Here is a 13,662-nt window from a genome sequence, read left to right as displayed (position 1 = left end):
AATTTTTAAGGTAGTTCAGAAAATTACACATTTACTAGACTTCTTTAAGCTATGTTTTCTATATTCCCAAGAGACATTAGTTAACTCTCGTCTGCCATCAGGAGTATTTCACTGTGAAAGTCCAAGAAGTACGGTTATAACAAGAGAATAAAAAACCACCACCCCTGAGCCTGATATCATGGCATGTTGGTTCAAGAACCATATATATCCCTTGAATAGATCACTTACCTCTTATTTTCTTGACTGAGATCATATCACTTGTGATTTTATATACATATATACTCAAATGCAAGGTGTGAATAATATTTTATTTATGACGTATGTGGTTTAATCTAATGCACTTGAAAAAGATATAAATGTATGCTTCAAAAGGCATAATCTTCCTCCCCAGTTAAATTTTCCTTATTTCTATTGCATTCAAAGAGATATGAGGCTAGTGGACTGACACGTGGTTTTCTGTAGTGTCACAGAATGGAAAAAGCTAAGGCTGAGTTATTGGGAGTTAAAGCTACATAAGAAGACTAGAAAAATGACATAGAGTATCCTCAATCACTTGGGAAGAAGCAAGAATGGTCCTAGGAGTTACAAGAGAATTGGATTCCTTCCTGATGGTTGTTGGAGCAGCCTCGGCCAAGGCAGAACAAGTTGGTCCTCCACAGCTGTGCTGCTTTGGGAACTAAAAGAGTTTTCTAGCTCACTGTCCTGATCACAATGTAAAAAAATGGAGCTGTCCACTGAGAAGCAGGCAATCTGCAGTGCAAATAGGTAGAGGACCCGGAAGCCAAATTCAAGGATCACCACACACCATGCAAGAGAAGCAAGTATTTCAAGATAGTAGAAAGTGATTTGCTAATTTAGAAGGGCAGTGGCAAAATTCTACTTTATTTATGCATTCTTTGACAAATCTAAACATGGAACTAGAAAATAGAATTCGTGGTAAAAAAAAGTAGAGCATTTTCAAATGTTCCCAACTCGAGTTTAAGTGGTATCCAGGGGCTTCTTCTTTCTCTCAATAACAATAGCACATTGTTGGCTCAAGAGAAGCTGCTATTTGCACAAAAACCTTTTGGAGATTCCCTGAAACAGAGTTGGTCAAACGAACTCTTGAGATAAGGACCCTGCAAATGGTTATAAACATATGATCTGCATTACAGTTAGTCTTGGACAAAATGATCTTTATCAAATTTTGTCTTAAGTTTTTCCAACTCTGACATTCAAATATTCTTTTTGCTCCAAAAAGTTAATGTGCTAATAACAGTTTTTTGAAATAGAGACAACTATAGAGATTATAGATGAACATTTATCTTCTGTTATCATAACACGAGTATAGTTTTAATAAAAAAGGCTGAAGTAATATCTCTTTCAATTAAGTTAAGAAAAAGAAAAGAAGTTTACTTTTTCTGAGAAAGCAAATTGGTATTTTTCTCTTTGATTTCCTTATACTTTGGAATGAAAGGCTGCTATTAAAACTTTCAATAAACCTTTAAAATAAACTATGCTATAAAGCAAATATTAAGTTAGGTCTTTAATGAAACATTTTTTGCTATTTTATAGGCATTCTAAAATGATAATGTATCCCTTAGACACAGAATCTTCTAGCATTGCCTTTCTGGGAGTGTACTGTATATATTTTGTCAGATAGCATGGTATGTGGAAGATGAAGTGGGTTGCCACACCATCAATGACACTAACAAGCTCTGTGTTCTTTAACCTCCCTTGATCTCAGTTTTCCCCACTGTGAAACTAACACACTTAAGAAGACTGTGTTCCTAATTTTTATGTGTTCAACTTCTAAATCATGTTAGGTGTACATACAATTTGTAGAACTTCCCCAGATGTAGCCCATTAGTGCCCTCCTTTGAACAACAGATTACTGAAAGTTCTTACCAAGATTCCAGAATTCCAGAGTTGGGGCAAAGAAGAGGCATGGGAGGGAAAGACACGCAGGTCCTACTTACTTTTCAAAGAAATGTCTAATGATCAGCAAGCCAAAAGCATATGGGATTGTCATGTACAAATGAGAGGGTTTTACAAAGACGAGTCCATCGTGATCTTCAAGATCTGACCACTTGATTGTTGGAGGAAGCCAGAATCTTTCCAACCAAAACCATTCTTTAAACGTCTGAAACATTCTAGAGAGATGGAAAAAGAATCTGTTAGACTTGTGAAACAAATACTTAAAGTTCAAATAACATTGAGTATTATTTCTTGAAATACCCAAGCCTGCAAGTTTTGAAAACAAGGCAAAAAGGAATCCTATTTGTCAGTGGGTTTTCAGACACTTTATTGCATTAAAGAAGAATTACTCTGCTCATATTCTCAGAACAATATTGGCTATGGCATGGCCAACTAAAGTTTAACATACCAAAGTTTAACATACCAGTTTCGGCACAATGTATGTTAATATGAGTATGTATCTTCCTCTTCTATCATTCTTTGGTATGAAAAATCATTTAACAATAATCTCTATAACTTCACCATGCCCAAAGTCAACCTCATGAAAGCTTCAAGTATGTATAAGTCTACAGTAGTATCCTAAGAACTTCTCTAGGAAATAAAGAACAAGTATATTTAATTTCATATTATAGTAAGTCCAGATTGGTCCATGTCAACAAATACCTACTGGGATTCTATTATTTATCAATCACTGTGCTAGCACTTGAAAACACAAAGATTAAGAAAATGGCATTCTTGCCCTAAGGACCTTACAGACTGTGGTCAAGGCCAGCCTGAATACCTAGATGATTTTGACATACCTTAGGTACAATAAATAGATATGGGGTACAGTGGGAGCAAAATGATGGACACTGAACCCAGCCGGGAAATGCCAGAGAAAGATCACTGGAGCGGTAGATCATTGATATCCTGAAGAGTTAGTGAGATAAACCAGGGAAAGGCAGGAACACAGCGAGGAGAGAATAGAAGTGCTAAGGAGGGAAAGTGCTATAATCAAGTAACCAGAAACACAGAAGAAAACAGGATTAGATGTTCTAGTCTCATTGTTAAAGCCTGAATGATTTTTAGTCTTGATATTTTGAACTTGAGGATGTTTTGATGTCATCTTTTAATAGTCAATCAGAGAAAGGAATCACAATGTCCTCAGATTCACAATAGGGAGGTTGAAGTATGGGTGTGGTGGGAGTGGGGTAAGGACCAAGAGAGCAGGAAGGCTCTATCAGGGGTGAGGGTCAGAGGGTAGGGTCCTGACATTGCAGATTTCCACCTCCAGATGACAACGAATACCAGAGCTTGGACCCTGGTCCCCTTCAGAAAAATCTATACCACAAGCAACAGCTGATAAGATAACTCCTTGCTTTGCTTTGCCCCCATCCGCTATTAAAAATGGACTCAGCCCAAAGTAGCACTACCTCAGTCACACCCACACCTGCAAGGCTTGTGTGCAGAAAGAGAAGGGCTGCCTTCTTTTTCATGTGTTGTTCATTTCATTATAATTTCTACTCTGGGGGAGTCCCATTAAGACAGTTGCAAATTTGTGCAAATATGGTGGAATGAAGATAATCAAGAAAGACTTGTTGAATACTTCCTATCAGGCTTTGGGGCCACAGAAAGGAAAGGGGGTGATCCTGGACTCAGGGAACTTACGAGTGAGCCAGGACTTATGTGGATCTGAACTCAAGAGGAGGCAAGGAGAGCAAGTGAAAGAGTTGTCAGGAAGGGAGAATCACACACTTTGGTAAGGGAACTAGGGATTCAAGTTCAGTTGCCTGGGCCATCTGATGTGGCCCAGAGAGGAAATCTGTTTTGAGTGCACAGCCAGATAGAGGCCAAAGCCTATTCAACTTCCTACAGATTTCAGAAACCAACTCTGGCCATGGGAGGCTCCCTGTCATCGGCAAGTCTTGGCCTTGACCCTCACTACATCAGAATGAGCTACACCTGCAAGGGCAAAGATATTTTCTTCTTAAAGTTCCACCTCAGCATGTTCATTACTTGATTCGCTCCAAATTTGATAGTATAGGGTTCAGGGAACAAACAGCAAGGGTGATGAGTTAGTTTTTCTCTTGCTATTGGTATAATATTTGTTACAAAAAAAAAAATAGTTTGCTCACTCCTAAAATGCCACTCCAGGCAGCACAGATCCTTTTGTCCAGAATGAAATATAACTAAATAAATAGTTTACAGTGGCTATGTAGGGGTTGCCACTCTAAATAATGTCCTTGTATATCATACACAAGCAATGAGTCAAGATCTTGAAAGCCATAGTAATGCTAATATTCCACAGCCTAAAACATTTAAAGTGAAATAGAAAGAATACAGAAGTTGAGGGTGGGCCCCTGGAAAATGTAGTTTCAGACGGAGAAAAAAAATAAATCTCAGGGGCGCCTGGGTGGCTCAGTGGGTTAAGCTGCTGCCGTCGGCTCAGGTCATGATCTCAGGGTCCTGGGATCGAGTCCCGCATCAGTCTCTCTGCTCAGCAGGGGGCCTGCTTCCCTTCCTCTCTCTCTGTGATCTCTTCCCTTCCTCTCTCCTACTGTGATCTCTCTCTGTCAAATAAATAAATAAAATCTTTAAAAAAAAAATCTCATTATTTATTCTTTCTTTAGGTGCTGACGCCAACCATCAATTATTGCTGTTAAGCAAAAACAGTAAGACTCCCTTCTTCATAATACAAAAGTTAACTCTAAACAAAGCACAAACCTAAATAAAAGAGATAAAACTATAACATTCTTAAAAGACTAGATAAGAGTAAATACTCAAGACCTTGGGTTTAGGTAAAGCCTCTTTACATATGACACCAAAAGTACAAATGACAAAATTAAGAAGAATCGATAAATAGGACTTCCTCAAAATGAAAACTTTTTGTGTGCCAAGAGACACCATCAAGACAGTAAAAAGACAACCCACAAGATGGGAGAAATACCTGAACGTCACACATTTGATAAGGGATTTGGGCTTAGAATAAAATAAGAACTCATGCAACTCAGTAAGTAAAGGACAAATAATCCAATTCAAAAATGGGCAAAGAATCTGAATTTGAATATTTCACCAAAGAAAATAGACAAATGGCCACTAAGCTCATGAAAAAAAAAATGCCCAACCTCATTTGCATCAGGGAAGTGCAAATCACTTCCATGCTCAGACCCACTAGGATGGCTATCATCATGAAGATAGCAAGTGTTGGCAAGGATGTTGAGAACATGGCAGGTGGGAAAAGTGAAATGGTACAGCTGCTGTGAAAGACAGTCTTGGAGCTCCTTGAAAGGTTAAACGTGGAGTTACCATATAACCCAGCAATTCTATGTGTAGGCATTCAAGAGAGTATTCCAGGGCATTAAAATGATTCATGCTACAACACAGATTGTTCTTAAAAACATGCTATGTAAAAGAAGCCAGACACAAAAGGCCACACAGTGTGATTCCATTGATGTGAAGTGTCCAGAAGAGGTAAATCCACAGAAACAAAAAGAAGGTTACTAGTTCCTCGGGGTGTATGAAGGGAGTGTGGGGAGAAACACGAAGTGGCCAATGAGGGGTACAGGGTTTCTTCTTGGGGTGATGAAAATGTTCAAAGATTAAAATGCGGTGTGGGTTGTATGACCGTGAACATGCTGAAAAATATTGACTTGTACACTCTTTTGGATGGGTGAGTTGGATAGTCTGAATTATATCACGAAAAGGAAAAAAGAAAAACTGTTAAGAAGCCTCCTCAGTTTCAATCTTTTTACCCCAGAGCTCATCCTGAACTTCATGCTATAGCTCCCCATTATTTCATTTATGGAGCTTAAGTGTTACCTCCAAAATTCACCTGTGTCCATGAGCCCAGAAGAGTCATTAAGTGAAGGAAAGACTATAAACCTTGATTCAGATTTCAGCATGATTTAAAGTTCATGACTTCTTGGAGGAAGAAAACAGCAGGCTTTAAAGCAAGAACAGACCAACTGCCCTGAAGGCAAAGTAACTGCCCTAGCTGATAGCCTTTTGGGGGGTAAGGGTACTTGGTAGACATCCACAAGCCAACATTTTAACTCTAGCCATTGACTTTAAAACTCAGGCTACGCCTCTCACCAGCCTCTCTACCATCCAGTTATTTCTCTCAGGATGAGATCAGAGGCTAAACACAGAGAAATGAGCTGAAGAGAACTGGGGCCAGCAGTCTCCAATCCTCTGGGCTGCTTCGGTTTACTAGCAGGAAACAAATCACAGTCTGTCAGGCTCCCACTAGCTGCTCCTAAGGCCACAAGCCTGTGCCAATACCTCTAGCCTCCTTCATAGCCACTTTTTCCTGACTCTAGTGTACCAGATGTGCCATTTTGGATATAGCCCAGTGTCCAGCTCTCAGAGCAGCAGGGAACATCAGCACTGTGGGGGGAGTTGGTGCACTGCTTTTCCCACTGTGAGAGCCAAGGGAGACCATCCTACATCTGCTGAGAGTTGGCTGGGATGGCCTTGGCGTGGCCAGTTGGATGCTTTCCTCAGGACTTCGAGTCTGGAGCAGAGAGCGATAACCAGGAGTAGCAGATGGCATCCTGCCTAGGTTGCTGCTGCTGAAAAGACAGTTGTCATCCCTTGGCTTTTTGGATTTCCTGATTGCCCTGGTTTCTTGGTTTCCACCGTCATCCAAGTCTGGTCCACCAGTCTTCCTTCAGGGCTGTGAGTCCCTTCCAAGGAAGTCCTTTGTTTAAGATAGTAAGAGGTGGATTCTGTTGTCTATGAGATTTTAAGTGGAGGAGGAACTGGGGGCATTTGTCAGTTCCTCCCTCTGATCTCATCTTGCTGACAATGGGCACTCATGTATCCCCTTCTCTCCCCGCCATCTTTGCTTCTATTCTGCCCAAGTTTCAAATCTGACAGTGACATTATTACTAGTCACCACGTGAGGTATTTTTCAATGTAAAAGAAGGTGCTGGCTTCTTTGACACAGACTTAAATAGGTGCTTGGTAGATGACAAGACATTTACCTACCCAGCAAGTAGAGCAACACCTTTATGCCACGTTAACTAAATATCACAGTATTTCAATAATAACCAGCGGGGAAGGGCATTAGGCCATACTGACGTGGGGAAGTACCAGCATTTTTTCAGAGCCCATAGGTGATGACTCTTAAGAGTAGTCCTGAGCATTTGCAACAATGAAATCTGTCATTCAAGGCCCTTTTCCCCACGGCTCCTTCACTTCTTGGACAGTTGGAGAAGCCCACTGATTCCCACAGTCAATTTATAGCCCACCTCTCATCTTGATTCATTTTGCTCAACTCTAGGACTTTATGGCAACTGAAATATTGTCAGCTCTGTTGACTCTTTCATCTCTGCTTGGTGTGCTTTTTAAGCAAAGGTATTTATTTACTCCTTGATTACTCCTAGTGCTTTTTTTTTTCTCATCAGTTACACAAAAGTCCCCCTTTCCCATCCCATGTCCATTCTCTCAGTCCTGAAACTCATATTTATATAAAAGTATCTGAAGGAACTGTACTATTTACATTAAAAATATCTGAAGCTCTTTCTAAAAGTAAGAAAAATGTGCAAGAAAAACACCTGTGGTTGTTTCTTTATACTTCGCAGAAGAATCGGTATTGGAGGTGGCATCATAGCCCAGCTGTGTTTTCCCACCTGCCAATACTGTGGAAGTTTTAAGCCCTATTTCTACTCCAGCTGCCAGTAGTTTGCAGGAAGACAATCTCCCTAATGTAGGTTTTTATGACTCATTATTTTCTGACCTCATGGATACAGAACCCAACAGGGTGAAGGAAGCCTGTTGAGCCACTTTCTCAGATGAACACCATTAAATTTGACCTTAGGACTGAAGAAATAAAACCATCTGGGCCACTAGTTTATCACTATTTGAAGCAACGTTTTTGCAAAGTACTAAAAAAATGTGGCCCTCTGACCCTTGCTGAGGTAAGAACTCTGAGTCAGGCTGAAGTTTTGGGCAAGTTATGAAATTCTGGTAATTATCTGTGCAATATCTACTGTAAAATAACCACAGTGCCTTAGAAGATAACTTTACAGAACATATCTCTTGGATAGAGGAGGGTGACAAGAGAGTGTCTCTATGGAACAGAACACATCTCTCCCAGAAAGGCTGGTGACCGGAAGTGGGAAATTAGGCAGACAACGCTAATTGAATTAAAGGTGTATTCCTGAGTGATAAAGTGAAACAAGGACACGTTGGAATCAGCGCTCACTATCTCAGAGCATCATTATTGTTGGAGGAGGTGAGAGTTGGTGAGAACTTTGGAGACTGGGTGACCAGCTAGATTATGGTGGGATGAGGATTCTCTGGGGACACAAAGTCAGCTCCAGCAGAACAAGGACCTTGCCTGGCTTGTTTACTGTTGTATATCCAAGGCTGGCCACAGAGTAAACACTAAATAAGTATTTGTTGCATTCAACAGAAAGGTAACCGAGGCTAGAATGGACTTTTGAACACTCCAGGAGCGATGCTATAGCCAAAAATGATATTTGGTTTCACTATCTACAAACAATCTCATTTTTATCAGTTGCAAAACAGTTTTTAAAATTTGGTGCAAGGGTATCAGGTAAACATGTTTATCTACATTTAATCTGTTTGTGTTCTCTTTGGAATGAACTCTCCCAACTCAGCCAAAAAAACTGGTTATGCCTCAAGATAAAACACAAAGGAAAACATCAGCAGCTACTTGCTTCCTGTCACTAGTGTAAGGACGGAGCAAATGGCAAATTCCAATTCTAAAAGAAAAAGAATTTTAAATTGTGCCATTGCAAATGGATAAGACAAGGCAAATGACAGCGCAACTTACCTCTGAGGGCTATTTATTACGATGAGTTAGTGCATTAAAAGCCTGCAAATGCCTGGGCTTATCGTAAGAGGAACAAACAAACCAACAAACCCTACACTTTGTGTAGAGAAGTAGTTAACTTGCAACAAGATAATAAGTGATTCTTTCACTTTAAATTTTACCTTGATATCAGTTTAAAGACTTGAAGAAATTCAAAACACACCCACAGATTTAAAAAAGAACAATTCAGAGTATTTGCAAACAAAACCAGGTATCACCTCGAAGATGTCATTGTGGGGCATCAGGAGGTCCTGAGTTTCCAATCATTCTGCCTTTTATTTAGAGTCCCCCTACACCCCGGCCCCCAGGTTTTATGTGGGCATGTGACTGCCCTACCACGTGAGGCATTTCCCAACGTCCCCTGTAACTAGATGTGGTCATGTGTGACTACGTCTGGGTCAAAGACACAGTGGTGGCATTGATTTGAGTAACCTCCTTAAATACCAAGCTCTGTGTCCTGGCTTCTCTCCCTGAAAATAGGGATGACAGTATATAGGAGCAAGCTTTGAGGCCAAAGAGCCCATTTTCCTGGCTACATACAAGAGAAATAAACTTTTACCTTCTCTGTAAGTCATTGAATTTTGAGTCCTTTTTGTTTTAACTGCTTAGACCATAATTCAAACATATAAAGGAAAATTGAAAGGAGAAGTAAATAAGTACTATATTGCTGTATTGTGTTATATTGCTTCCAGGCAGATTATAAAACCTGGAGACATCTGCTCATCAAATTACTGTTTAGAGAATAAAAAGGAGACCTACAGACTGGGAGAAAATATTTGCAACATTTGAAATAGAAAATATTTGTATCTACAATATAGAAAGAGCTCCTGAAATTCAATAATAAAAAAAATCAGGAGACTTCTTCCTTAAGTCATTTGGGGGCATGTTTTTCCATTAATATTCTGCCTACTGGGGAGCACCCTAAGTATTTACTCTGCCTTTGGGGCTTCTTGCATGGAGCTGGTGCCAATTATCAATTTATTGCCTCTCAACTCCCAAATTCACTCTTTTTTACCCACTGTGTGAAATGATCTGGTGCCTTTCCTCTTTTCCCTTTGCCAGCTAGCCCTGGAGTTGTCAGTAGAGGACGGTGGAGAGACATTGCAGGATGAAAGGGTTTTACTTCCTGACTCTGGTGCATCCCAGTAAAAGGCTCCAGGTGCCCCTGGCAGCCAGCAGATTCTCCTGGCAGCCCCCTTGGGAGTTTTGTAGCAGAGGGCTTCCAAGGAGACACTTTACAGTGAATAGCCCTCCCCACATCCTAGAGGGTAGATATCTGGCAAGTTCTAGAGAGCTGCTTTCCAGTCTATTCTGCTAGTACCAGGAGTAACTCCTCTGTTCCCTCCCCAACTGGTCTGCCCCTCACGGGAGTCTGGGAAGGGTGGTGTTTCCTTGCAAGCTCTGGTTCAACTCCAAGGGTTATAAGTTTCCTGGAGCAGTGATCCCTATATTCTTTAGAGTTCTTCCTACTGGCCAATGCCTCATGTCTCCAATCTTGATTGGGCCCAGACAGCCTTGCTGGAAAAATCTAACCTTATGTGCTTAATCTAATACTAATTTGCAAAAGCTCAAGTTATCCTGAAAAGTTAAAAAAAAGAAAAGAAAAGGCTCTGGAGTTCAAATTAGAAGGGGGAGCCTTCTCATTTTTCCCTTCTAATACTGTGTAGAGTTTGCATATAGATTAAATGATGCATTGAGATTTCAGGAAGATGGGCTTATGCTCCTTTTCTCCTAGCTCCATTTAAAGCTTAGTTAGGTTAATGTCCCATGAGCTGGCTATCACTTTCTACAAGGGCAACAATTCCTCCCTGTTAGTAAACATAATTGGGATATTTTCCCAGCAAAACTAATAAACCCCTAAAATGCCAACTAGGCACTTGGCATCTGTATGGGGTCAAGTTCTCTTTGAAGTCAGGGCTATCCCCCAGTGTTATTCTCTTTAGGCCATGTTTCTCTTGGCTCTGTAATAAAATGTCACAATATGCCTTGATCTAGGGTCCTAATGGAAATCGTCCCTTCCTAACTAACTTAAATATTGAGCCAATGAAGTTCAATTCCTAGAAAATCACAAGTCGCTGTTTGCTGTTGTGTGCAGAAGAAAGCCCATTTGGGGATGGCTCTGCCAGAGGCTTACTATCTGGAGCGGCCCCAGCCTCCTTTGAAGGCAGCTCCTCGGGGCCCTACCCCATCTCGGGAGACTCCTATAAATGAGAAGCTGTAACAAGCCCCCAGGCCACTGGGCCCCTGTCTGCTTTTCCAGGCTATGCCTCCCTTCCCCTTCACTCTGAGACCCCACAAGCCAGGTCTGGTTTTTGACCCTTGAGAACAAAAAAGTTCTCTCCTGCCTTCAGGCATGTGCATTAACTATTCTTTCTGCCAGACACCCTTTCCCCATCTTTACCCAGCTCTCCTTCTCCTTGAAGACTTCTTATGACCCCTACCCCCCACTGTTTTAAATCCAAATCAAGGACTGTCATCGCTCTGTGTTCTTTTCCTTCATAACCTGTATCAAATTGGTAAATATATGTTTGCATATTGATTTGATTAAAATCTGGCCTGCTCCTCAGACTTCAAGATGAAGGACATCCCAAGAGCATCCCTAAGTTGGCATACTGTAAGGGCACAAAGAGTTAAGTGCTCAATAGATATTAAGGGAAGTTAGTATATAATACAGTGGTCAAGTCCAAGGATTTGGGAATCCAGACTGCCTGGGTTCAAGGCCTCATTTTGACACTCTAAGAACTGTGTGCCCTCGGACAGCTAACTTAATGTCAGTTTCTTCATCTACAAAACAGGTGATAACTGCACCTCTCTGATAAGGTGGTTAAAAGGGTTAAGTGAGTAACTATCTGTAAATCACTTTATCACATGCCTGTTAAATAATTGATTGGAGTCAAACTCTTAAATACCATTGGTTGGGGTACCAGGTGGTGGGTATTATAGAGGGCATAGATTGCATGGGGCACTGGGTGTGGTGAAAAAATAATGAATACTGTTATGCTGAAAATAAATTTTTAAAAATCCCATTATATTTGAAAAAAAAAAAGAGAGAAGAACAAAACGAACTTTTAGGTCCCCAAATTCTGTAACTGACACCTGTTATAAGAAGTCATTTAAAAATAATATACAGTAATGTGACTTAGTTAAAACACTTACATTTTAAAAAAGCCTAACTGATACTGCCACTTAGGGTAACAAATTTTAGGAGTCACTAAAATATTCAAACCTACCTTGGAATATATATGAAACTTGACAAAAAAATGTTTAGGCTATAGCTAATAAATAATACTTCAGTGTTCATAATAATGGGTGTTTTAAAAATCTGGAATATTTAAGTCCATTTTGAAATGTTAACTCTATGCAATAACATTCAACTAATATTAAAAATTATATTTACCAACATGCAAAATGTTTAGACATGTAAAAAATTTCAAAATTATATCTACACTTTAATTATATGATGGTATATGATTTCATTTATTTTTAAAGATTTATTTATTTAACAGAGAGAGACATAGCAAGAGAGGGGAACACAGTGGCAGAGGAAGAAGCAGGCTTTCCACGGAGCAGGGAGCCCGATGTGGGGCTTGATCCCAGGACCCTGGGATCATGACCTGAGCTGAAGGCAGACACCTAATGACTGAGCCACCCAGGCACCCCTGATTTCATTATTATGCTACTTTATACATATACATCTAAATGTGTGTGTGTGTGCACACGTGCGTGCATGTACGTAAAAGCAAACCAAAGGAAACCTGAAAAAAGGGTAAAATCCTTAGTGTTGAAAATTTTTAAATTATTTTTACCGCTGATAATTTGTTACTGTTGGTCCAAAATTAAGAAAATTAATAACTGAGGGACGCCTGGGTGGCTCAGTTGGTTAAGCAGCTTCCTTCAGCTCAGGTCATGATCCCAGCGTCCTGGGATCGAGTCCCGCATCGGGCTCCTTGCTCTGTGGGGAGCCTGCTTCTCCCTCTGACTCTGCCTTCCACTCTGTCTGCCTATGCTCGCTCTCGCTCGCTCTCTCTGACAAATTAAAAAAAAAAATCTTAAAAAAAAAGAAAATTAATAACTGATTTCTTATTAATGACTCAAGTCAACAAAGGTACATTTTGTTCTAAAAATCATACTCTCATCCAGTCCAGCCCTATCAATATGAAGAAAGAGTCCCAGGGAAATACAGGTGCCTTGTCTTACTAAGACGTATTACTAAGGTAATTTATTCTGCATCAACATTTTGAGAGAGTAATTTTTCATGTAAAGGTTTCATATACAAAAGCTAATAGCTGATTTGAAGGCAGGCAAGTTTGTTACCTACACAAAACTTCTCCCAGCCTTCTTCTTATACATACAAAAGCTAACTCCAGAATCTTTTATATTCTAATAATTTCAAGGAAAATAAAATGTGCTTCCATAGTCACTAGAAAGATAGGATCTTGAGGTCCATCTATAAACTGACTTCAGGGGTGCCTGGGTGGCTCAGTTGAGTGACTCTTGGTTTCAGCTCAGGTCATGATCTAAAGGTCATGAAATCAAGCAGGGTTGTCAGGATCTACACTTAGTGAAACGGGGGAGCCTGCTTGAGATTCTCTCCCACTCTCTGCCCCTCCCCACTCTAAAAAGAAAAAAACAGATTTAAACTGACTTCAGATTTCGAAGGTAATAAACATAAGACAGAAAATGCAGTTTAAGGAGGCGGTATTCACCAGATTTTCATTCTTCCAGATGCCCCTTTAACTTTATCACATCTCTGCTGTATCTCTGCCCCAGTTGCTAATTGACAGAGATTGCCAAAGCCCAGGATAAGGCCAAGAAAGAGGTAAGTGACCAAGAAAGTTTACTTATACTGGCAACATGGGTAGAAACTTGCAGAAAAACAAGTATAA

The 13,662-nt window shown here is 40.2% G+C and overlaps 1 protein-coding gene across 3 annotated transcripts in view; it reads right to left on the bottom strand.

Annotated features, from left to right (window-relative positions):
- The window catches only part of CERS3 (ceramide synthase 3), a 107,965-nt gene that overhangs the window by 68,135 nt on the left and 26,168 nt on the right, over positions 1 to 13,662 (bottom strand). For all 3 annotated transcript variants that reach the window (XM_082734218.1, XM_082734217.1, XM_082734216.1), the window contains one exon: positions 1,959 to 2,132. In XM_082734218.1, the coding sequence (XP_082590344.1) occupies positions 1,959 to 2,131 (173 nt within the window). In that variant the 5' untranslated portion in view covers position 2,132. The remainder of the gene's footprint in view (positions 1 to 1,958; positions 2,133 to 13,662) is intronic.

This window comes from Mustela nivalis, assembly GCF_964662115.1.
Source record: "Mustela nivalis genome assembly, chromosome: 6".
Taxonomy (NCBI): Eukaryota; Metazoa; Chordata; class Mammalia; order Carnivora; family Mustelidae; genus Mustela; species Mustela nivalis.
The sequence above is the reverse complement of the archived record's forward strand: the minus strand, read 5'-3'. Positions and strand labels throughout refer to the sequence as shown.